General features: G+C 44.4%; 1 protein-coding gene across 1 annotated transcript; it reads right to left on the bottom strand.

The window, feature by feature from the left end:
- Positions 1 to 278: 278 nt before the first annotated feature.
- LITAF (lipopolysaccharide induced TNF factor) lies at positions 279 to 22,416 on the bottom strand. Its single transcript, XM_038763632.1, has 4 exons — positions 22,316 to 22,416; positions 6,024 to 6,227; positions 4,153 to 4,309; positions 279 to 2,727 (listed from the first exon to the last, which is right to left on the bottom strand). The coding sequence occupies exons 2-4, from the start codon at positions 6,220 to 6,222 to the stop codon at positions 2,619 to 2,621; spliced, it is 465 nt and encodes a 154-aa protein (XP_038619560.1). The 5' UTR covers positions 6,223 to 6,227; positions 22,316 to 22,416; the 3' UTR covers positions 279 to 2,618.
- Positions 22,417 to 23,677: the final 1,261 nt, after the last annotated feature.

Consider the following 23,677-nt stretch of genomic DNA (forward strand, 5'->3'; position numbering starts at 1 on the left):
TAGAGACGGTCCCTACCCAACAGCGGGCTCACAGTCTAGTCTATACATATGGAAGAGAAATAATTTTACGATTGTTTAAATACAGCTGAACGCAGTTGAATTTGATGTGATGTTTGCAATGGATGGCTAAAATTTTTCTGTGTACATGTACAATCAAATAAATATATTTCATTCAAGGTTTACAATGGATGACAGCAACGTCTAGCCTGAGGACTTTCCAACTGTGAAAGTGGAGCTATACATATGAACTCTGTGTAACAAGACATCATAGAATTCACCCCGATCAAGAAAACCATTTTATTTTTAAATTATTACATTATACATTTTCCCATATCTAGAGGGGAATTTGCACTGCAGACCATGTATACATTAAATTAACCAAGAGCCTGAGACCATTTTACAGCACCTCTTATGGAAAATTCCTAAAACACAGTTGCATATGGAGAGGGGTGCTGCAAAACAAAACGTTTAAACCGACCTAGTATTAATAAACTGCGGGGTGGAGGAATGATCAATTGTAAAAGCTTCCATGACGACACAAGAAATAAAGAGATGACTCGTGATTTTCTTGCACCATTAAAATGAACTCGTATTCTTCAGCAGTGAAAAACAGCTGGAAACATAGCGAGTGTGGGCCACATTCAGTGGCTGTTGTCTGGGCCACACAGAACTGTCTTAGTCTGATAAAGAAGAGCCTTGTATTTGAAGAACCACGGAGACTTTCTTCTTCCATATGGTTTTGTGGTTTTCCATGAGCTTAAACTGGGACCACGACTTGACAATCCTGGAGCTGAATGTTACAGTCAGTTAACTTTTCCCACCAGGAATCTTGAAGAATACGTTTTAAGAGATTTGGCAAGTCTGAACTCTTCATCCCTAAATATTTTCTACTACAATACAAATTATTCTGCTAAAGCAGCAACTAAACATACAAAACCTTTCTGAAAAGCATGAGAAAGCTTTTAAAACTGTTCATGGCATGAACAAAAAGAGCCTTTAAAGTGAGGAAAACAGCAAGTGAAGGTACTTTTTCAAATGTGTAGAAGAATAGGTTTCAAAAGTCAACAGTCATTTTTGAAAATCACTTTGGAAACCACGTAATTACACTACGCCATGGTAAAGATACATGATACTGCTGAAAACAAATATAACTTCTGAATCAATGTCCAGATTTGAATTTCACTTCCATGTTTGGCTCTCCTAGATGAAAATTATCCAGACGCTTTCTTTGCTTTGGTGAATTTCAAAAGAATGAGGGACTGTACAACTGGACACCACGTCTGAGCCTTATTTCAAACAGAACATGGCTCTGACGCAGGAACTCTGTCTTGGCACTTAGGCACTGTAAACTGTGTCTTCCAATCTGATGTCATAAATTGGATCGGTAAAAATAAAACCCAACCAGGTGGTTGGGCTCTCTAGTTATAATGCAGACTGCCACCTGCAAAAAATGCATTCTAAGAAATATATTTACAAAATAAAAATATGCTTTCCCAAGCCTACACCAAAAAAATACCTTGAGTACTTCTAACAGGATTCTGCTTTGTGTTTTTGTTTTTTAAAAAAAGAAATCATCAGGTGACTGAGAGGTCCATACTGGATCAAATTAAAGGCAGTGGGTAAGTTTTTCACTTGTTTCTATATTCACAGAAGAAAGGTCTCAGCGCTAGGTTGTGTAATAACACTCCTTTCGTGTGGCTATTGTGATTGGGCCTGCCAGTCTTTTTGAGAAAGACCTGTTTTATGAAATGATGTAACAGCAATTTTTTTTTAAAAAGTATTTCTAAGCTGTGTAATATGAAAATAAACTCCTGTACATAAACACGTTTATGTCCATGATGTTACAGGTCTGCCCATTCACCCACACCTAGAAAAGAGGAATCAAGATTAAATCCCACTTCTGACATGCTTTCCTGAATGCACGTGAGTCAGGTGGCCAGGTGGCAAAGTGCCCTATGTAAAAGGTCATTTGGTCTTTGCCTTCCCTCCCTTTAAAAAAAAAAAAATACATACACACATAAAAAAACCCACACCAATTTTAAAGATAAAGTGAATGTTTGTGCTCATAAAAAGTGCCAGATTGACAGCATCAGAGACCAAAGCTCACTAAGATCCACAGAGCAAGATTCATCTTTAGCAGATCCACTATGAAAGGCTCATCCCGAACACAACAGTTGATTCAGTCTGGTTCGATCTCAGAAACAAGGCAGCCCTTGACTTCTCTGTTAAGGCTGCAAACAAGGGTGCTAATTGAGGAGGCAAAGGAGCCTGCCAACCACAAATCACCCATTCATTTATGCATAAACTGATAAGCAGCCATATGGGAGGACAATTTAGGGTGACTCCTGGGCAGTATACCATGGAACCAGCATTTTAGAGGGAAAAGTCTCTGCAACTCCTTTGAGATCCTTCAAGCAGCACTTGCTGGGATTCGAAGGTTTATACTTTTGACCCCTTCCCCTCACCCCTTTAAAGGATTCAATAAAGTACCCTAGAAAATTTCAACTGCAAAAGCAAAACGCTGCCATGTGGTGGACTTGGTGAGGTTCAAATTGGAGTTGAAAGGGTGGCAAAGCCCCCTCTTTTACACAGATCTTTACCACATTTTCATCCTGGTCCTACAAACGCTTATAGGTACCAAGGAGAGCTTTGCAATTGGGACAGTAGTGATCCACGTCCTGAAGGGCATCCACACAAAATGGAATAAAACAGCAGCCAGCTGCACACCTGATAAAAACAAAATGCACAGTCCTTTATTGAACAATACCTTTTTCAAACAGCCGTCTTTTTCCCGTGGACAATTGTTCTTATAAAATCATGAACACCAGAAAGGACTGTAGCTCAAAATAGTGATGAGGGCATCATTTCTAGAATCTGTTCATACCACCTGCCCCGGGGCAAAAAACTCTTCTCTGATAAATACTTAAGATTCGGTTTCACCAGGAGAAAGACGACTACAAAAATAGTTCATTCTTCATTCATTCATATTTATTGAGCACTTACTGTGTGCAGAGCACTGTACTAAGCACTTGGGAAGTACAAGTTGGCAACATATAGAGATGGTCCCCACCCAACAACAGGCTTACAGTCTAGAAGGGGGAGACGTTCATAACTTTGCCTCCGGCTTCAGGAATCTGCCATCCCAGTAGGGCTTGGAAATACTCAGGCAACTGGCTCTAAATAAGAATCTTCTTGACGTAAGAGCATGTCAAATGTGCAGGCCAGTTCTGACTAGGTGATTGTTGCTTATCAACAAAATAACCACAGATTAAGCAGTTCCAGGGTTTACTGGAATATTACAAAAAAAATGGAGAAATTATGTTGCAGAACTCTGACTCTGTGAAGCAACTTCCTTATTTGTTCAAAGTCACCTTTCTTCACACGGTATTTAAACGCTGCCCTCTTTGATTGAAAATGTACTTCAGTGTAGGATTTTCACTTGGCATTTGCATGGTTTCCAAAAATGACTCAGACGCCAGTTAAATGGGTTCCAAAAGGAAAACACTAATGCTCAAGAAAAATGTTAACATTTTTTTACACAGCACTTTATTCCTATGGAATTCAGAACATTTAACTAGCAGAACAGTCCAGCAGACAAGAATTCTAGATTAGGTGTCAAGAAGTCCATTTTAAGAGAAACCTACTCTGCTACTTATTAACTGAGTGACCTTGAGCAGAAATCACCAAACTTCTGGGCAATAATGTCTCCAAATGAAAATGAAGATTAAGAGTTCCAGCTGTGACCAAAATAACCTGTAACAAAGACAGGCATATTTATCCATAATCCTACTTAAGGGAAGTGGGGCAAATCCTTGTTATAAAAGGTCAAAATGCTTTGAAAACAATAACTCCCCCAAAAATTGAGAAAGGTTTCTAAAAGCTTCCCTTAACTTCAAACAAACATTTGAATTCAGGCCACAGACCTAGAAATTGCCGAGAAAAGAAAACCCTGTTGAGGTCATTGCCAGGCAGAGATGAAAGCAATGGCCATGATTGTTTCCACATGCTCCTAGGTCACTTTCTCATAAACACTGAGTAAATTAAGAAGTTCAAGTCTTCCTGGATCTTTTCCAACCAGAGAGGAGAAATGTCAAAGTGGAAGTACGGGGGGAATTTCTCAAAACACAGAGGCACGTGACATTATCGACTCACCCCAACAGGCAGAGGCTACCACAAGACAGCCATGTTAGGGCCCCTGCATTGTAGGAGAGGTGTGTCACTATCATCTTGTTACAAGAAGGGCAGCACATCTGGACAGGACGATCAAAATATGAGACTGGCTGCTGCACATAGACGGTCTGAACAGTGACTGAGAAGACAAAAAGGCAACGAGAGTCAATAAAAAACCTGTTAGGCAGGCAGTGAAAAAGACTGCATGAAAATGGCCAACTGTCTAATAGGATCCAACAGGCTGAAATCATTATACTTGATATCTGGTACATGGGATACAAGAGAAAGGACACAAATGATTAGGCCGCCATGACAAGATGGCTAATCAGTACCTGGATGACTTGTGCTAAGCAGGTTGGTGAGAGTGGAAGGGAAACTGTATTTTCCAAACGCTTAGTACAGTGCTGTGCACACCGTAGCACTCAATAAATATGACTGAGTGAATGAATGAAATTATTGGATCCTCTCCTCTTACCTGAGCTCCTAGACGCATATTAAAAATACCTGCACAAACTGGGAAACTGCAAGGAAATAGAAAAAATCTTCCACTCTGCAGCCCCCTCTTATTTTTTGCTGGAAGAAAGAGGGAGGTCGCTCCTTGGAGAGCAACTATTTATGCTGATTCCACACCTCCCTAGCTTACCTGCTTAGCACTCAGCAAGGGCTCAATCAATGTCACTGATTGATAGCAACTGTGGCAGGACTGCCATGAGCACTAGCTTAACACCCTGCCCCACAAATGACACTGCCCACTTATCTACACACTAGCACAAAGAGATAACTGAGTACTGGGAGACAGGGGAGAACAATAGACTTAAACAACATTCCCACAATTTAGGTCCTCATTAGGAATCTCTCTATGGCTTCTTTTCCTCCACAATGGGAAGAAGACAGGGCTTCACTGAGTCTAGTCAATGTTGCATTCTGGAATGTAAGGACCACGTGAGTGGCTATTAAGGCACTGAATCAATCAATCAATGGTATTTATTTAGTGCTTACTGGGTGCAGCGCACCATACTAAGTGCTTGGGAGAGTATATTATAACAGATTTGGTGGTCATGTTCCCTGTCCACAATGAGCTTGCAGTCTAAAAATAAGTACACAAGTCTAAGGGCAGTGAGGCGAAGACAGCCATGAAAATGGCCCTGGAAATAAAATGCATCAGAGTTGCTTCAGAAATAAGAGTCCAAATGTCAGTATTTGTTGAGCACTTATTGTGTACAGGGCAATGTACTGAGCACTTAAGAGAGTACAGTACGAAAGATCACAGTGATGAGTTGAAAATCCTATATACCCATACCCAAAGAAATAATCCTTAATGTGTGATGAAAGTATTGATAGGTATGGCATTTTATAGCTATATCTCTCTCATCTAGTGTGCATATCTTTCATTACTTATTATCAATTACTTATTTCTTCATATCTATGCCTGTCTCCCCCTCTGGACTGTAAGCTCCTTATGGCCAGGGAATGTGTCTGCAAATTCTGTTGTACTCTACTCTCCCAAGTGCTTACTACAGTGTTCTGCAAGTAATAATAATAATAATAATTATGGTATCTGTTGATCGCTTACTATGTGCTATGCACTGTTCTAAGCATTGGGGTGAACACGCGCAAATCAGGTTGGACACAGTCCCTTGTCTCATGGGAGGCCCACAGTCTCAATCCCCATTTTATACATGAAGTACCTGGGTTAAAGAAAAGTGAAGTGACTTGCCCCAGGTCACACAGCAGTGGCAGAGCTGGGATTAGAACCCATGACCTTCTGACATCCAGGCCCTTGCTCTGTGCACTCAATAAATACCATCAATTGATGGACAGATGTAGATATATATCTAAATCGGCAGACTTACTCGCATTTGGATTAGGTGCTGGCATCGGCTGGGGATAGTATGCGGGAGGGTTTGCTCCCTTTGCATCTGCCCCTGACCACACTCCAGGGACCGTTCCAGGAACAGGGGGTGGGTAACAACTGTTGAATGCCAATGTCTCTTCATAAGACGGAGGAGCTGACGGAGCAGACGAAGAACCAGGAGCGGCAGGAGCCGACATCTTAGCTGAGATAAAAGCAGAAGAAAAAATAAGGCACTCAGAAATTCCTTTGACTTTTCAATCTTGCGGCGGCCATCAAAAGTAGATAATTAGGTACTTCATCCGGATAGGCTGAGCCCAATCGTGCCCCAGAGTAAACCCTGAGGTTAGTCATCCTCTAAAAAGTCTTTTCCGACTCATCCTTCTCTGGTTGCCGCTCAGGTTTATTCCTTTAGAATTCTTTTTGCCCCTGAAGGAGTACAGTAATGCTGAAGGCCAGATCCCAATCGATTTTGCAATAATGATGGTAAAAGTAATGACTGTGGTATCTGTTAAACTCTTAATCTATGCCTAGCACTGTACTAATTCGCTGGAAAGATATAATTCAATAAGGTCAAACACATCTCCCTCCTGCAAGAGGGTCACACCCTAAGGGGGAGAAAGAACAGGTATTTAACCCCCACTTTACAGATGAGAAAAACTGAGGTACAGAGAAGTTAAGTGACTTGTCCGAAGTACCACAGCAGGCAAGTGACAGAGCCAGGATCAGAACACAGCTCTCTTAACTCCTCTCTTGACTCCGTGTCCCGTGCTCCTTCCACTGGGCCATGCTGCTTCTCTAGTATTTATTAAGCGCTGACTATGTGGTAAGGACTGTGCTAAGCCTGAGACAGACACAAGACAATTGCATCGGACAATTGCAGTCTCACATGGGACTCAATCTCAGAGAGAGGGAGGGCAAGTATTTGATCCACATTTTAGAAACAAGGAAACTGGGGTACAGAGAAGTTAAGTGACTTGCCCACGGCCAGGGGTGAGGGACAAGAATTGAGACTAGAATCAGGCCTCCTGACTCTCGGGCCCATGCTCTTTCCACTTCATCACACTACCTCCCGACTATCTCTCCGCTAGCATAATTCTTTTTCTGAAGAAAATCAAAGAGATAAAATGACAAAAAATAAATGGTGAGAAACTTGAAACAATTGCTCCACTCCCACTTATTATCCAACGCTTAAATCCCACTTCGAAATATTTGGATGTTTTATTACAGTTTACCTAAATATTCCTGATCCCTCAGCCCTGCCTGATCAGCATTCCTTGGAATTGTCTCTAAACCAGGCTACTGAGAAATGGCAATCCAGACAGTAACATATATACAAATACACAGATCTACACATTATAAGAAACCATCTTTGGAGAACCTGGAAGTGGCTCTTAGAAATCACCTCTGGTTTTTCCGGAAACTCTTCCAACTCATTTGGAATCACCAAAGTCCTTGAATAAGTCATACAGTTTATCCTCTAAAATAAGCTCTGGAGGCGCATTCATAAGACAGCACGAGTATGACTATGAATCACTCTGCAGAATCAGTAAAATGCTATTGATACAATCTCACCATCACCAGTCATCTTCAAACGGAAGGCTTATCTTACCAGTCATTCATTCAATCAATCATATTTATTAAGCACTTACCGTGTGCAGGGCACTGTACTAAGTGCTTGGGAAGGTACAATACAACAATAAACAGTCAGGAGAATTCTACACACCATGAGATGTTTTAATTGGTGTAACTGAACCGAAAGCTGTCACTGAATTCTGCTACCCGGCAGCACTCTGCCCAAAAACCCAATAAGAGACAAAGAAGGAACCAAATCAAGAAAGCTTATATATCCTTTAGATAACTGATAACCAATAGTGTGTGGTGTCAACACTTCATCAGAATGAGATCATCCGATGGCTTTCAAATAGCTCCCTCCATGCTCCGGCCCCTCACAGGCCAGCAATCACCTGCCTCACGTAGAGCCCATGAGTGCTTTTTCAAAGTCTCTTCCTCTGTTCCCGGATTCACAACAGTCATTAAAAAGGCAGCTTGTTGTGGGCTCACCACAAGGAGGACAGTGGTGAAAGGGTATTCACTCAGCAGCTCTTTGCCTTGATCTTCACAGCCTTACCTCCCAGACTCTATTGCACTCTCCCAGGTCCTTGGTACAGTGCTCTGGATTCAGTACGCGTTCAATAAATACCATTGCTTGATTGGAAGGTGGGGTCCACGCCTAGCCTGATACCTGGTCAATCCCAAAGGGGATCTACTGTCACAACTGGTTGAGCCCAACATCATTTCTGAGAAAGCCCTGAAGGATTTGTGGCCTTAGCTGCTTCAGGGATAGAAGCGTGACTGCCATTGTATCCTTCCTCGGTGGCAATGTCCTAGCCACTGACCCATCTCTCACCTGGCTTGAGAAGATCCAAAAAAGGTTGTGGGGAAGAATGAGGGCAACATGGATCACCTCCCTCTACAGCCAGGTCAGCCCTGTACAGGACTGTGTTGACTGCTAAATGAGTAGAGTGTCTGTTAGCAGGGGATTCCATTTTAGAGACTCGGGGTGGCTTAACTTCAAATTCTGATGAAATTGTGTACCATTAGGAGACAAAAGAGATATTATTATAATTATTAATTATCATTATATTAATGTCTGTCTCTCCCCCTCTAGATGGTAAGATTATTGTGGGCAGGAAACATGTCTACCGACTCTGTTATACTCTCCCAAGCACTTAGTACAGTGCTCTGCACACAGTCAGTGCTCAATAAATACAATCGATTGGGCATGAGGGAATCAGTAATGGATGGCTTTTTTTCAAACAGAAGCTTCAAACATGTTGCAGATACTAAGGGACACAATTGAACACAGTGCAAATTATTGGGAATAGTAAATGCCCAGCAGGGGATATTGGAGAAGAGATTGTCAGTTATGCATCTATCTCCAGCTACATCCACCCCCAAAATGGGACTCACAGGAGGAAGAACAGATATTCAATCCCCATTTTTGAGAGGAGGACACTGAGGCACAAAAGTATGCCCAAGGACACGCAGTACACAAGTGGCAGAACGGGGATTCAAACTCAGATCCTATAACTCCCAGGCCCATGCTTTTTCCACTAGACCACACTATTTCTCTGGAAGCAACCCAAGCACAAGCGCTGGTCCTTATTTTGCAGAAAGTTTACAGCCTGGAGCACAAGCCAAACTTCAGTTACAGATGGTGCTGATATTTCCCGTACATCTGCTTCTACTCTTTGTTTTGTTAATAAGACATTTTCCAGGAAAGGCTAACTAAAGTGCTTCGGAGTAATTTACATCTTTGTTAAACTTCAAGAACACACCACTTTTTTTCTTTTTTTACTGAATAAGAGCCTTAAATCTTTCAAAAAGATTCACCCTGAAAATCCAGTTTGAAGATGGCCAAACAGCCAAGCCAAAGCAGTACAGGTGTAGGTTAAAATTCACATTACTTAACTTGGTTGGGCACAGTGGAGTGTTGGCACATTTGGTCAAATCTTACGCAGAACAGGATGGGTGAGGGAGTTTGTAGGGTGGGGGTAAATAACTGGAATGGGGCCAGAGGGCAGCTTTAAAATAGCCTGTATTCAAAAATAAACTACTATGAGGAAGCGCTCACTGCTGATACTACTAGCATTTAATTTTCCCAGGGCCACCAACTGCACTGTCTTAAGCCAGGTAGGGCCAATTCTGGTTTCCAATATGCATCTGTTCTAGCTTGTGCACTGCTGAGATTAGCCTCCTACCTGCCTTTTCACCTGCTCTAGCCTCCTGCATCTTGACGTCGCTATAAAGACCTGGTTGCCGAAAAAGGACACAAATTCAACACTGGGGAACAATTGCTAGGCACAAGGCCAACAGAAAGCCATGGAGGTTATAGTCAACTACAAAATAAACATGAGTCATCGATTTAAGAAGGTATAAAATAAAAGCCAACATGATATTAGTGTTGATTACCAAGAGGAAGATAGGCAAAATCTGATATGGTGCCTGAAGTGCAGAAAACAAGGTAAAAAGCAAAAGAAATCCACCTTCCTCCTCCAAGAGGCCAAAGACCTTAAGCAGCACTTGGGTACTGTGGATCTGTCCTGGTCCCCTAAGCTGTTTCAATGTTTTAGCATTTCATTGCTCCTGATGTGTCTGCTACAAGTCCTCCCTGACTGCATATTGTGAGTTCAAGGTAGTGGGTCTGTGGAAATTAGGCTTAATTTCCACCTGTACACTCTTTCCTGGCACTTAACACAGTACTCTGCATACAGTAAGTGCTTACTGTCCTGCCATTATCTCTAATTTAACATGCTCAAAACAGAACTCCTTATCTTCACACCCAAACCCTGTCCTCTCCATGATTTTCCCATCACTGTAGACAGCACCACTATCCTTCCTGACTCGCAAGCCTGTAACCTTGGCATTATCCTTGAGTCCTCTCTCTCATTAAACCTACATATTCAATCTATCACTAAATCCTGTCAGTTCAACCTTCACATCACTAAAATCCATCCTTTCCTCTCCATCCAAACTGCTACCACTGCTGCTACCACGTTAATCAAAGCACTTATCCTATTCCGCTTTGATTACTATGTCAGCCTCCTTGCATATCTCCCTGACTCCAGTCTCTCTCCTCTCCAGTCCATATTTCATCCTGCTGCCTGGATCATTTTCCTACAAAAACATTCTTCCCATGTTTCCCTTCTCCTCAAGAGCCTCCAGTGGTTGCCCATACACCTCTGCATCAAACAGAAACTTCTTACATTGGTTTTAAAACACTCAATCACTTTGCCCCCTCCTACTTCACCTCGCTGTTCTCCTACTACAATCCAGCCTGTGCACTTCACTCCTCTAATGCCAACATATTTACTGTATCTCGATCTCGCCTCTCTCACCGCTGAACTCTCTCCCATGTCCTGTGCCTGGCCTAGAATGCCCTCCCTCTTCATATCTGACAGACAATTACTCACCCCACCTTCAGAGCCTTATTGATGGCAATTCTCCTCCAAGAGGCCCAGACCAAACTCTCATTTCCTCTTTTCCCACTCCCTTCCACGTCACCTCTGCCACCCACAGCACTTCCGTACACAGTCGCTATTTTTTTTTTATTTATATTAATGTCTGTCTCCACCTCTAAACTGTAAGCTCGTTGTGGCCGGGGTATGTATCTGTTATATTGTTGTGTTGTACTCTCCAAAATGCTTAGTACAGTGTCCTGCACATAGTAAGCACTCAATAAATATGATTGATACTACTAGTCTCCTAACCACTTAGTAAGTGCTTTGCACCCAATAAGCTCTCAATCAATACAATTTATTTAATAACACAACAGTCATATAAAATGCTGTTCAGGGAAAAAACAAACTCTCTGTAGGCCCAGCTAAAGAAATAACCACATTTCATTCTTGCCCTTTATTCTCAGTTAAATTGAACATTAAGAAACTTATCACCTAAATGGAACAGGAATAAATATAGCAGTGACACCTAAGCTACTATCACTAACTTCCACACAAATTAACGACTTAAGAGACATAAGTGTAACTTTTTTCTATTCTCCACTCTTTCACCATCTTCCCCAAAGAACCTAAGGATACAAACAAGCGTTGAGGGGCTGATTTGCATCATCTTACATTATCTCTTTCCCCTTCATGGAGCCATTGAGTGAGATATTTAATTTCATTTGGTTTCCAGGTTCTAAATAGCAAAAGGAGGTTAAGACTCCTTCCTAGAAGACAAGATGAGAAATTTAGGGGTGGGTGGTCGTTTCACACATTGGTGAAGCTGTTGCAGGACTAATGAAAGGATCAGGAAACTGGGTGATCAAAGTGTGAGGCAACTGAACAGCTGGGAAATCAAACAGCTCCTCACACAATTTCTTCAGGTTTACAGGATATTCTCACAGAAACCAGAATGAAAAACTGCTCTAACACAGAGATGTGTTCAGGCCCCACTGCAAAATGCAGAAAATGAAGAATTGATTAAAATATGCAGCTGACATTACTGACAGGAGTTCAGACATTTAAAGAAGATCACACTCCAAACTTCAGCCTTTTTGTCTTCAGGACCCATTACAAATTGCAGAAAATGAGGAATTGAGGAATCAACTAACATATGCGCCTGACTTACTGCTGACAGCACTTGAGCCATTTACAGAATTTCACTCTGCAACTCAGCTTTTTCATTTTTCCAGTTAGCAGAAAAAACTTGGAGTCATTGATAGAATCAACAGTTGGAAAAGCAGTGAAAATCATCTGTACTAAAATGAATGGGAAGCAGTGTGACCTAGAGGATAAAGCATAAGCCTGGAAGTCAGATACCTGGGAGGATAAAGCATAAGCAGCATAAGCCTGAAAGTCAGAGGACCTGGGTTCTTATCCGGGCTCCGCCACCTGTCTGCTGTGTGACCTGGGCAAGTCACTTCACTTCTCTGTGTTTCTTATGTCATCTGTAAAATGGGGATTAAGACTGTGAGACCCATATGGGACATGGACTGCGTCCAACCTGTTTAGCTTGTATCTAATCAGGTGCAGGTTGTTGGTGCAGTGCCTGGCATATAGTAAGCACTTAAGAAATACAAAAACAAGCAAACAAAAAATAATCCAACCTTGAAGGTGGGATCCAGATAAAAAGAGAAGACAGTATCTGAGTCTGTAACTATTAACACAATGTAGTCAACTTTATCACGGCAAGCATCTGCTTTATGGATTTCATGCTGGCCTTTTCATGAAAGGTTTTTATCAGCAAAAGTTTTGAGACAACTTCATTCATACGTACACAAATTCATGAAAAAGCAAGATGCCTGAATGATACAGAGCTAAAAATAACTGGTGTCATGAAGTCGCCTTACTGTAAATCATTCATTCATTCAATCGGATTTATTGAGTGCTTACTGTGCGCAGAGCACCGTACTAAGTGCTTGGGAAGTATAAATTGGCAACATTTGGAGACGGTCCCTACCCAACAACAGGCTCACAGTCTAGAGGGGGAGAATGGAATTATCTGCATTCCAAATATCTCAAAAACAATTTCACAGAACATACCATCCTCAGGCAGAACAGACTGACTGAAGAACCCAAAAGTGCTGAGGGAGCACATCTCTATTTCAAGCTGAGATTCCTGAGTACCAATTTTCAGCACTGTACAATGTGCTTGGGAAAGCACAATATAATAAAATTAATGAGAAATGTTCCCTGCCCACAGCAGGCTTACAGTCTAGAGGGGGAGCTAGACACTAATACAAATAAATTACAGAGACATACATACAGAGCTGTGGGGCTGAAGGAAGGGTGAATAAAGGGTACAAATCCAAGTGCAAGGGTAGCGCAGTGGGAGAAGAGGAAATGAGGGTTTAGTCAGGGAAGGGCTCTTGGAAGAGATGTGCCTTCAAGAAGGGCTTTGAAGGCACGGAGAGTGATCCTCTAACAATACTCCTCGTCCAACAACTGTTCTCACTTTCCACTGCTACTCTGTCCACCACTCTAGCCAAGAAGAAACTCTTTCCTCTCCTGTCTCTAAGACTTCTACCCATAGTCCACCAGGCCTGAAATGCCTTCCTTCACCACCCATCAAGACATAGCAAACTTCTCTGAGCCTTCCCTAAGAGCAGTGAGTTGTAGGCTCACAACTCATTACTTCGTTTCCTCAAGATGTGCAAGTAGAAATACACCCACAATTAGCATTAGGATGTAGATGGAAAGGGGGTCTTCATCTTCATCTTGAGAAGTGGCATGCTCTAGTGGATAGAGCACAGGCCTGTGAGTCAGAAGCACCTGGGTTCTAATCCTAGTCTGCCACATAGCTGCTATGTGACCATGGTCAAGGCACTTAACCTCTCTGTTCCTCAGTGACCTCATCTGTAAAATGGGGATTAAGATTGGGGACCCCACCTGGGATAGGGACTTTGTCTAATCTGAATTGCTTGTACCTACCCCAGCACTTAGTACAGTGCCTGGCACATAGTAAGCCTCTTGACAAATACCACAGTTATTATTATTATCTTCTATGATGTTTCCACATCACAATAAGTAGATTATCCAATCAGCAATAAAATATTTTATCTGCTGGTTCTTTCTGATATAAACTCTGAATAGAGAAAATATCCCTTCTGCCCCCGAATGATTCCTCTGGTTACTGAGACAGAAAAGGACACACCCTTAAATTTAAAGGAAATGCTCACAATTCTGAGAAACCTGTGAATAACTGTTGTACCACCCCTGTGATAAATAAAGCTCTAAAGCCACCATATATGAAAACCAGCTTTGCTCATGATTTAAAAAAAAATCATGAGATGACAAAATGCTCTTACACAAAAGATAGACCAGGACCACTGACATAAAAATCTAAAACCACATTGCCATGACCATAATAATTGGAGATAGATGAAGGTTTACTTGATTCTTCTAATTTCTAAAATACCAAAACTCAAAATGTTAAATCTTTAGACTAAAATAGAAAGAATAAAACCTGAAAACATTCTTGGGTTTTCTACTTAATATCTAAGTACAGTTCTCTGCACACAGCACTCAAATACCACTGATGATGAGGACATCTTTTAAGAAAAATAATTAATGATAATAATAATTGTGATATTTGCTAAGCACTTACTATGTGTCAGGCACTGTACTAAGTGCTAGGGTAGATACAAGCAAATTGGGTTGGACACAGTCCCTATGCCATGTGCGGCTCACAGTCTCAATCCCCATTTGGCAGATGAGGTAACTGAGGCATAGAGAAGTGAAGTGACTTAGCCAAGGCCACACAGCAGACAAGTGGTGGAGCCGGGATTGGAACCCATGACCTTCTGACCCCCAGGCCCGTGTTCTATTCACTATAAATTGAGGCTAGGGCATTTTTCCAGTATTATCTGAAAGACATTGTCAGAAAAGATTCTTAAGAATTTTTGGCCCCAGGGACATATTTTTGCCTAAATGGCCTCTCTCTTATCTCAGCGTCCATATACTCTATTACCCCTATACTTCACCGATTTTAGAGCTAAATTATTTGCATCTTCACTATAGAAAGGAAGAGCTAACTTTAGTTATGGGCAGCTTTAAGGCATATGTGCATGATATTTAAGACAGTCAAGGACACAGCACTTTAACCATCAACCCAAACACAGAAGTCAATGTCATAAAACTCAAAAGAAAAAAATCACTGAATTCCATGCACCTGGCCTTACAGTTCCATGGAAACAAAAAGATAATCCTGCTTCCATACACCACAGTATGTCCAATAATTTTTTTTTTCAAAATATCTGAAATGAATTAAGAAAGTGAGAAGTCTGGGAGAAAAAAATGTGCTTTAAAAGTCTCTGAAGTTGGCTTTAGAACACAAAAAAATAGTACTCGAGACAGGAGAAAAGTGTTCTTCCAATCACTTTCATTGCTCCTCTCTCAGAATTGCATCTAGTATATTTTACGGGAGATGTGGATAAAAAATTTAAATCCCGAAGCAGCTCCAGTTTATTGTTTACTCTGTAGCAACTTGGTTATTATGGAAACCAAAATGACAAATCAAGTTTGTATTGCAACAATTTGAATTTCAAATTCCAATATGTCCTAACTCTACACTACAATCATTTGTAGAATGGAAAATGTTTTGTGAGGTATCTAAGACCAGAGGGTAGTTAGATTGCACGACCCTAAGTACAAGGAGCAGATAACTTTCCATTAGACTTCTAGTTCATCCATACGACCGCAAACCACTGTTTCCATAAAGAGTAAGAGCTTTGGCAAAATGTAGTGCACAACAGCATTAATAACACTGTCAGCTACCAACATCAATTTACCAGCTTACTCATCACAACTCATGGCAGTTCAATCTCCTCACATAGAAAATCAAAGATTTTTAATGGAAAGGGAGACAACATTATAATTCCTCCACCATATTTAGCATTCTTCATCCACACTGAGGTACTCCAAGATGGGTGTGGCACACATTAATCCTAGGGAAGTCACTTATGAAGCAGCGTGGCTCAGTGGAAAGAGCCCGGGCTTTGGAGTCAGAGGTCATGGGTTCAAATCCCAGTTCTGCCACTTGTCAGCTGTGTGACTTTGGGCAAGTCACTTAACTTCTCTGGGCTTCAGCTACCTCATCTGTAAAATGGGGATTAAGACTGTGAGCCCCACGTGGGACAACCTGATCACCTTGTAACCTCCCCAGCGCTTAGAACAGCGCTTTGCACATAGTAAGCACTTAATAAACGCCATCATTATTATTATTACTTAAAATCACCTAAATTCACTTATTTTCTCTAAAGGGAGCCCAAGTCAATCAAAATCCTGGGTTTGAAGCAATGTAATATGGATATTTTTGTACTTCACACTACAACATCATAAGCTAAGAGGTTACAGTAAAGAAATACAACATTTTTCTAGTCAAGAAAAACCTTCAAAGCATAAGCAAATTATTATCCTTACAAATACACATGGGTAGGCAAACAAGGAAGTGGCACAAATCTCAGACTCATGCTGCTATCAATCAATTAATTAATGGCATTAATTGAGCACTTACTGTGAGCAGGGTACTGTGCTAAGGTCTTGGGAAAGCAAAATACTACAGAGTTGGTAGTGCCAACCTTATAGGACCTTATAGTCTAGGTAGAGGTTTAGACTTTTTTTCCTTAAAAAAGAGCTTTACCGTCTAGGAGGAGGTTTAGATCCTCTGACCACACCCTCCTTGCTTCTACTCCTATAACAACGATATAAATCCCTTGGGGGAACCCTACTGAATTCTTTTTTCTTTCTTTTTTTTTTTTTGCATTTGTTAAAGCACTTACTATGTGCCAGGCACTTTACTAAGTGCTGCGATAATACAAGCTCATCAGGTTGGATATGGCCCGTAAGGGGCTCACAATCTTAATCTCCATTTTACAGATGAGGAAACTGAGGCACAGAGAAGTGAAGTGACTTCCCCAAGGTCACAGAGCAGACAAGTGGCAAAGCCAGGATTAGAACCCAGGTCCTGCTGACTCCCAAGCCTGTGCTCTATCCACTAGGTCACACTGCTTCAATTCTTCTATTTGAATAAGGAACATGAAACATTCTGAAATGCTTTAATGTCCTTAGCAAGATGTCAACTTTAGAACTGGGAAAACCACCCACAGTATAAATCATGCAACAACTTTAAGATCACATTTCCACCTTATCCAAGTCAGTACAGGCTACAGTCTAATGGCATCTTCTCTGGATATTCTGCTTTAAGTTCTGAAATCCAAAGCCAAGCTAAATATTTCCCTTAAAAGACTAAACCACCTGTCCTATTATCTTTATTTTTATGGGCCAAGAGCAGATATACAAAGCCACAGGCACAATGTCAGCTTCCGGATCTCCAGTTACAGGCAGAGGTGGTCCTACTATTTGCTTTCAATTTTTCCACAATTACTGAGGCCATTTTGTGGGCCATACTTGTAGGGATATCATCATCTTGCTGTAATTACACACTAAACATGAAACTCCTAGATAGTTATGCCTTGAAGTTGTAGGAAAGATTGATCAGCACAGATAAAAGTGGGACATTTTTGGTTTTTCCGCATTAAAGCAATTGGCAGGATTGCCAATTCATTTGAGAACTGTCTTCTAAATGCTGAACAATCTAGCCAGGAGTGCTTCCCATTAAATTTACTCACTGACTTATTCATAATGAATGAAATTCTTGTATCTTAATATTTAAAAGTTTTCACAAAATGGATCCCAGCCATTAGGTCAGTTTGAAAAATCACATGAAACATTAGAGTAGAGAGTATATTTCATGACCAACAGCATAAGTTAGTCATGCTACATTAATTTTTCAATCATTCAATCGTACTTATTGAGCACTTTCTGTGTGCAAAGCACTGTACTAAGCACTTGGGAGAGTACAATATAATGTCAGGCATATTCCTTGCCCACAAAGAGCTCATAGTCTCAATCCAGTCTAGTGATCAGCACTTTATTACCTCTTTTTCAGCTCACCAGATGGATTTCAGATATAGGTCCTTTTTCCTAACAGAGCAGAGTAATGGAAGAACACAAACACTTTAAATATTCTGTTTGAATGAATGAGAGTCATTTAGAGCTCTGTGCCTTAATTTTCTCACAACGTAATGAATAAAACAACACTTGCTGAAAAAGCCAACAGGGAGTTCTTTGCATTAAAGGTAATAATTGTTTGAACCCATAGCATTTAGGTACTTACTGTGTTAATATGGATTTAAAAATGAGCAACCAAATCTTAATAGGAGGACAGGCAAAGTTAAGTATTTTGACCACAGAATTTTCAGAGCAGTGTCCAAGGAGGATCTTTTTTCTTTTTGATACTAAGAGCCGGGACCTTAGTTTCAGATTTCAATTGAACTACAAATAAAACTGTAACTGCAATTTATCTAGTCAAGAGGGCTGAACAGATTCGATTTTATGTTTCCACTTGGTCTTTGGAAAATCCGCTCGGTAACTGACCCTCCAAACCATAGGGTTTCTGTATAAAAAGAAAATAAGCTGACAATTACATCAAGCCCATTAATAACCCACTAAGCCAAAGTATAAACCACACAATGTAACCACAACTAGCGACTATCTTGCTTCAGGATTGGCTTAAACCTCAGGAGCACCTTATGGTTGGTTAGCAATAAGGCCAGATGTTACACTTCTTTCTCATATTACTTGGTTTAAGATCATGTTGTCCCTGAACAAATATTCTGATTCCATTATTTTCCCAGGGCCTAATTAAGATATCAATCAAAATGAAAGGAAAAGCTCTTCTTCAATACTGAGATGGGAGCTAGGCCTGTCAGAAAATGTATTTCAATGAGTGGGTGGAGGTATTAGATGGCAGTTTCCAACAATGGTTCACAGGCTCCGTTTCCTAACAGATCTGTGCTTCTTTGGGAAGATCAAGCTGCATTCAAACTTCACACAAAAATGCAGAGTAATACACCCACACAGGATCATAATAGCCTTTCCTGACTCCCTTTCGTATCCTCTCTCTTCTCATTTCCACCCCCCCTTCCATTCTTTGCTTCTCCTCCCCCTCTCACTCACCAGAAGCCAGAAACACTGACCCCAGAGCTCCCTTCCATTAGGGGTGGCAATCAAATCAATTGTATTTACTGAGCACTTACTGTGTGCAAAGTACTGTACTAAGCACTTTGGAGAGTACAAGGCAGGGAGAGGAGGGCACCTGTTATGAGGCAGCCTCCTTCCTTTGCTTCTCCCTTCCTCCCAATGCTAAATCCCATAAGGGACATTAAGAAAGTTGTGACACTGCTGATCAAGGACAGCCCTGCCTGGAGCAGTGAGGGACCCTGAGTCTCTTCCTTCCCAGCCACAGCATAGGCTATTTTATTGAAATCGAATAATTAAATCATGGTAAGTGCTTACTATGTACCAGGCACTATACTAAGCACTGGGAGCACACAACAGACAATTGTAGACAATTGTCGTGCCCATAATAAGCAGGGTACAAGATCAAATCAGGTTGGACACAATCCTTGTCCCACATTGAGCTCACAGTCTAAACTGGAGCGAGGGTTTAATCCCCATTTCACAGTTGAGGAAACTGAGGCACAGAAAAGTTAAGTGAGGTGTCCAAGGTCCCAAAGCAGATGAGTGGCAGAGCTGAGATTAGAACCCAGGCCCTCTGGCTCCCAGGGCCGGGCTCTTACTGTTTATCCTCCTCTTCCCTCCCCTTTCAGATGGTAAGTTTTCTGGGGTCAGGGTTTCTCAGCCCCTTTCAGTATCCATGACCCGTTCCCCAGGGTTTGGCAAAAGCCTTCACACACTGGAAAGCACTTAAAATAAATGTCATAGTTATTAATAATAATGATAATAATGTCATTTATTAAATACTTACTATGTGCAAAGCACTGTTCTAAGCGCTGGGGAGGTTGCAAGGTGATCAGGTTGTCCCACGATGGGCTCACAGTCTTAATCCCCATTTTACAGATGAGGTAACAGGCACAGAGAAGTTAAGTGACTTGCCCAAAGTCACACAGTTGACAATTGGCAGAGATGGAATTTGAACCCAAGACCTCTGATTCCAAAGCCCGTGCTCTTTCCACTGACCCACGCTGCTTCTCCAGTACTACTCTACTACTATTACGTTTCAAATTCCGCAGCTGGGCTTGTATTTTGACTGTCACTGGTGAACTTGGTGACTTTGGGCAAACCCTTTGTGCTTGTTTCCTGTCCGGATAAATAAAAATAGCAGTACTGAATCAAACTAGCACAGCTCACGGGGTGGTTGCATGGACTAGCTAATACAGGGGGTTGAAAAGCCCTTTGCAAAGACTGTAAAAGAAACCATAAAGTCACCACTCGGGGGCCAGCCTCTGCTTGACTGGTCTCTGTTTCCAAGCTCAAAGCCTTCAGCATCCCCTGGACCTGAATATTCCCATTCCTGATCCCGGTCCCCCAACAGACACCACAACCCCTTTAGGAGAAGCTGCGTGGTGGAAAGAGCACGGGCCTGGGAGTCAAAGGTCATGGGTTCTAATCCCGGCTCTGCCACTTGTCTGCTGAGGGACCTTGAGCAAGTCACTTTACTTCTCTGGGCCTCGGTGCCCTCATCTGGAAAAAGCCAAACTAGCTCTCTTCCCCCCTTCGTTGCCCTACTAAAAGCTCAACTCCTCCAGAAGGCCTTCCCAGACTGAGCCCCCCTTTTCCTCCGCTCCTCTTCCCCTCCCCATTGCTGCTTCTCCCTCCCTCTGGTCTACTCCCCTCCTCACAGCACTTGTGTATATTTGTACATATTTATTATTCTATTCATTTTATTAATGATGTGTATATATCTATAACTCTATTTATCTACTTTGATGTCTGTCTCCTTGTTTTGTTTTGGTGTCTCCCCACTTCTAGACAGTGTGTCCGTTATTGAGTAGGGATTGTCTCTATCTGTTGCCGAACTGTACTTTCCAAGCGCTTAGTACAGTGCTCTGCACACAGTAAGCGCTCAATAAATACGATTGAATGAATGAATGAACGAAAATGGGGTTCGAGACTGCGAGCCCCACATGGTACAGGGACTGTGCCCAACCCCATTAGCTTGTATCCACCTCGGTGGAAAGAGCCTGGGCTTTGGAGTCAGAGGTCATGGGTTCAAATCCCGGCTCTGCCAATTGTCAGCTGCGTGACTTTGGGCAGGTCACTTCACTTCTCTTTTTAGACTGTGAGCCCACTGTTGGGTAGGGACTGCCTCTATATGTTGCCAACTTGTACTTCCCAAGCGCTTAGTACAGTGCTCTGCACACAGTAGGCGCTCAATAAATACGATTGATTGATTGATTCTCTGGGCCTCAGTTACCTCATCTGTAAAATGGGGATGAAGACTGTGAGCCCCCGTGGGACAACCTGATCAACTTGGAACCTCCCCAGCGCTTAGAACAATGCTTTGCACATATTTATTATTATTATTATTACAGTGCCCGGCACGTAGTAAGCACTTACCAAATGCCATCATCATTATTGTAATTATTAATTATTATTCTCTAAGTTGGCCAAAAGATCGGCCGCGGTCTTCAACAGCTAAAAGTCTCTTTCTTGTGTTTGGAGCAGAGAGTCCGTCTCCCCTTTGGGAGGGTCCCCTGGTTAATTTGGGAGGGGACAACTGGGGGAGGGTGCGGGGGCGTTTGAGCCCGTTCGGTTGCCTAGGAACCAGGCGGACCCAGGCGTCCGGGCCCGGGACCCCGCGGAAAACCGTCAGCCCCTCGGGGGCGGGACGGGGGAAAACGAGCTTTCCAACCCAGGAGCCGCGGGGAGGGGATCCCGGTGCGGGGAGGGGGTCCCGGTGGGGAGAGGGGATCCAAGAGGGGGAGGGGGACTGGGAGAGAGGGGGTCTTGGGGGGAAGAGGGCGTCCCAGTGGAGGAGGGGGTCCCGCTGGGGGGAAGAGGTCTCAGGGAGGGGGTCCCAGTGGAGGAGGGAGTCCCGGTGCGGAGAGGGGATCCAAGAGGGGGAGGGGGACTGGCAGAGAGGGGGTCTTGGGGGGAAGAGGGCGTCCCAGTGGAGGAGGGGGTCCCGGTGGGGGGAAGAGGTCTCAGGGAGGGGGTCCCAGTGGAGGAGGGGGTCCCGGTGCGGAGAGGGGATCCAAGTGGGGGAGGGGGTCTCGGTAGGGGAGGGGGGTCCCGGTGGGGAGAGGGAATCCCAGTCGAGGAGGGGGTCTTGGTAGGGGGAGAGAGTCCCGGTGTCCCTCTGACTGCAGCCCAGGGCTGAGAGAGCCCCCCGCCCCCCGCTTAGGGGCGGCCATCGCGGGGTTCCCCTCCTCCCGTCCCGGCCCGGCCCCCCCGGGCCCCCCGGCTCTCCCCGGCCCCCACTCACCGGTCGGGGTTGAGCAGGAGGCCGGACGGGGCCGGACCGGACCGGACTAGCGGGATCGGGCGAGGCCACCGGGACCGACCGCACGCCGGGACCGACTCTCCGCCGCCGGCTGTCCGCTGCTGTCCGCTGCTGCCCGCTGCTGCCCGCTGCTGCCCGCTGCCCTCTGGCCTGTGCCCGCTGTTGTCCGCCGCTGCCCGGTGCCCGCCGCCCTCCCTCTGCCCGGTGCCCGCCGTCCGGACGGACCGCCCTGGGCGCGGCGGCAGAGCGACTCCCCCGGCCCGGCCCGGCCCGACCCTCCGCCACGCCTCCCTCCAGACCTCTCCGACCCCTCCCCTTCCTGCAACCCCACCGACCCGGACCCTCCCCCAGCCTCCGTCCACTGCTCCTCCTCGTCCTCCTCCTTCTCCTCCAGCCTCCATCCCCTCCCTCCTCCTTCTGCTCCCCCAGCGCCCTTCCCCTCCCTCTCTTTCCTGCTCCCCCAGCCCCCTTCCCCTCCTCTCCTTCCTGCTCCCCCAGCCTCCCTCCTCTTCCTGCTCCCCCAGTCCCATCCCCTCCCTCCTCTTCCTGCTCCCCAGTCCCCATCCCCTCCCTCTCCCTCCTGCTCCCCCAGCCTCCCTCCTCTTCCTGCTCCCCCAGCCTCATCCCCTCCCTCCTCTTCCTGCTCCCCCAGCCCTTTCCTTCTCCTCCTGCTCCCCCAGTCTCCATCCCCTCCCTCCCCTTTCTGCTCCCCCAGCCCCCTTCTCCTCCCTCTTCTTCCTGCTCCCCTCAGCCCCCATCCTCTCCCTCTTCTTCCTGCTCCCCTCAGACCCCCATCCCCTCCCTCTTCTCCCTGCTCCCCCAGCCCCCCTCCTCTTTCTACTCCCACAGCCCCCATCCCCTCCCTCCTCCTGCTGCTCCTCCAGCCCCTTTCCCCTCCCTCTTCTCCCCGCTCCCCCGCCCCCTCCTGCTCCTGCTCCCCCAGTCTCCATCCCCTCCCTCCCCTTTCTGCTCCCCCAGCCCCCTTCCCCTCCCTCGTCTTCCTGCTCCCCTCAACCCCCCATCCCCTCCCTCTTCTCCCTGCTCCCCCAGCCCCCCTCCTCTTCCTACTCCCTCAGCCCCCTCTTCTTTCTACTCCCACAGCCCCCATCCCCTCCCTCCTCCTCCAGCTCCTCCAGCCCCTTTCCCCTCCCTCTTCTCCCCCTCCCCCAGCCCCCTCCTCTTCCTGTTCCCCCAGCCCCCTTCCCCTCCCTCTTCTTCCAGCTCCCCCAGCCCCATTCCCTCCTTCTTCCTGTTCCCCCAGCACCCCCACCTCTTCCTGCTCCCCCAGCTCCCCTCCTTTTTCTGCTCCCCCAGCTCCCCTCCTCTTTCTGCTCCCCCAGCTCC

This window comes from Tachyglossus aculeatus, chromosome 21 (genome assembly GCF_015852505.1).
Source record: "Tachyglossus aculeatus isolate mTacAcu1 chromosome 21, mTacAcu1.pri, whole genome shotgun sequence".
Taxonomy (NCBI): Eukaryota; Metazoa; Chordata; class Mammalia; order Monotremata; family Tachyglossidae; genus Tachyglossus; species Tachyglossus aculeatus.

What these genes read in the sequence shown, in the direction of transcription:
- LITAF (XM_038763632.1), bottom strand. Translation starts at nt 6,222, where the DNA reads ATGTCGGCTCCTGCCGCTCCTGGTTCTTCGTCTGCTCCGTCAGCTCCT. An exon ending in AGCACCTAATCCAAATGCGA is followed by an intron (nt 4,310 to 6,023) that starts GTAAGTCTGCCG and finishes TTGTCTTCTCAG; the next exon opens with TCACTGTTCAGACCGTCTAT. An exon ending in GGTAGCCTCTGCCTGTTGGG is followed by an intron (nt 2,728 to 4,152) that starts GTGAGTCGATAA and finishes TGTTTTTATCAG; the next exon opens with GTGTGCAGCTGGCTGCTGTT.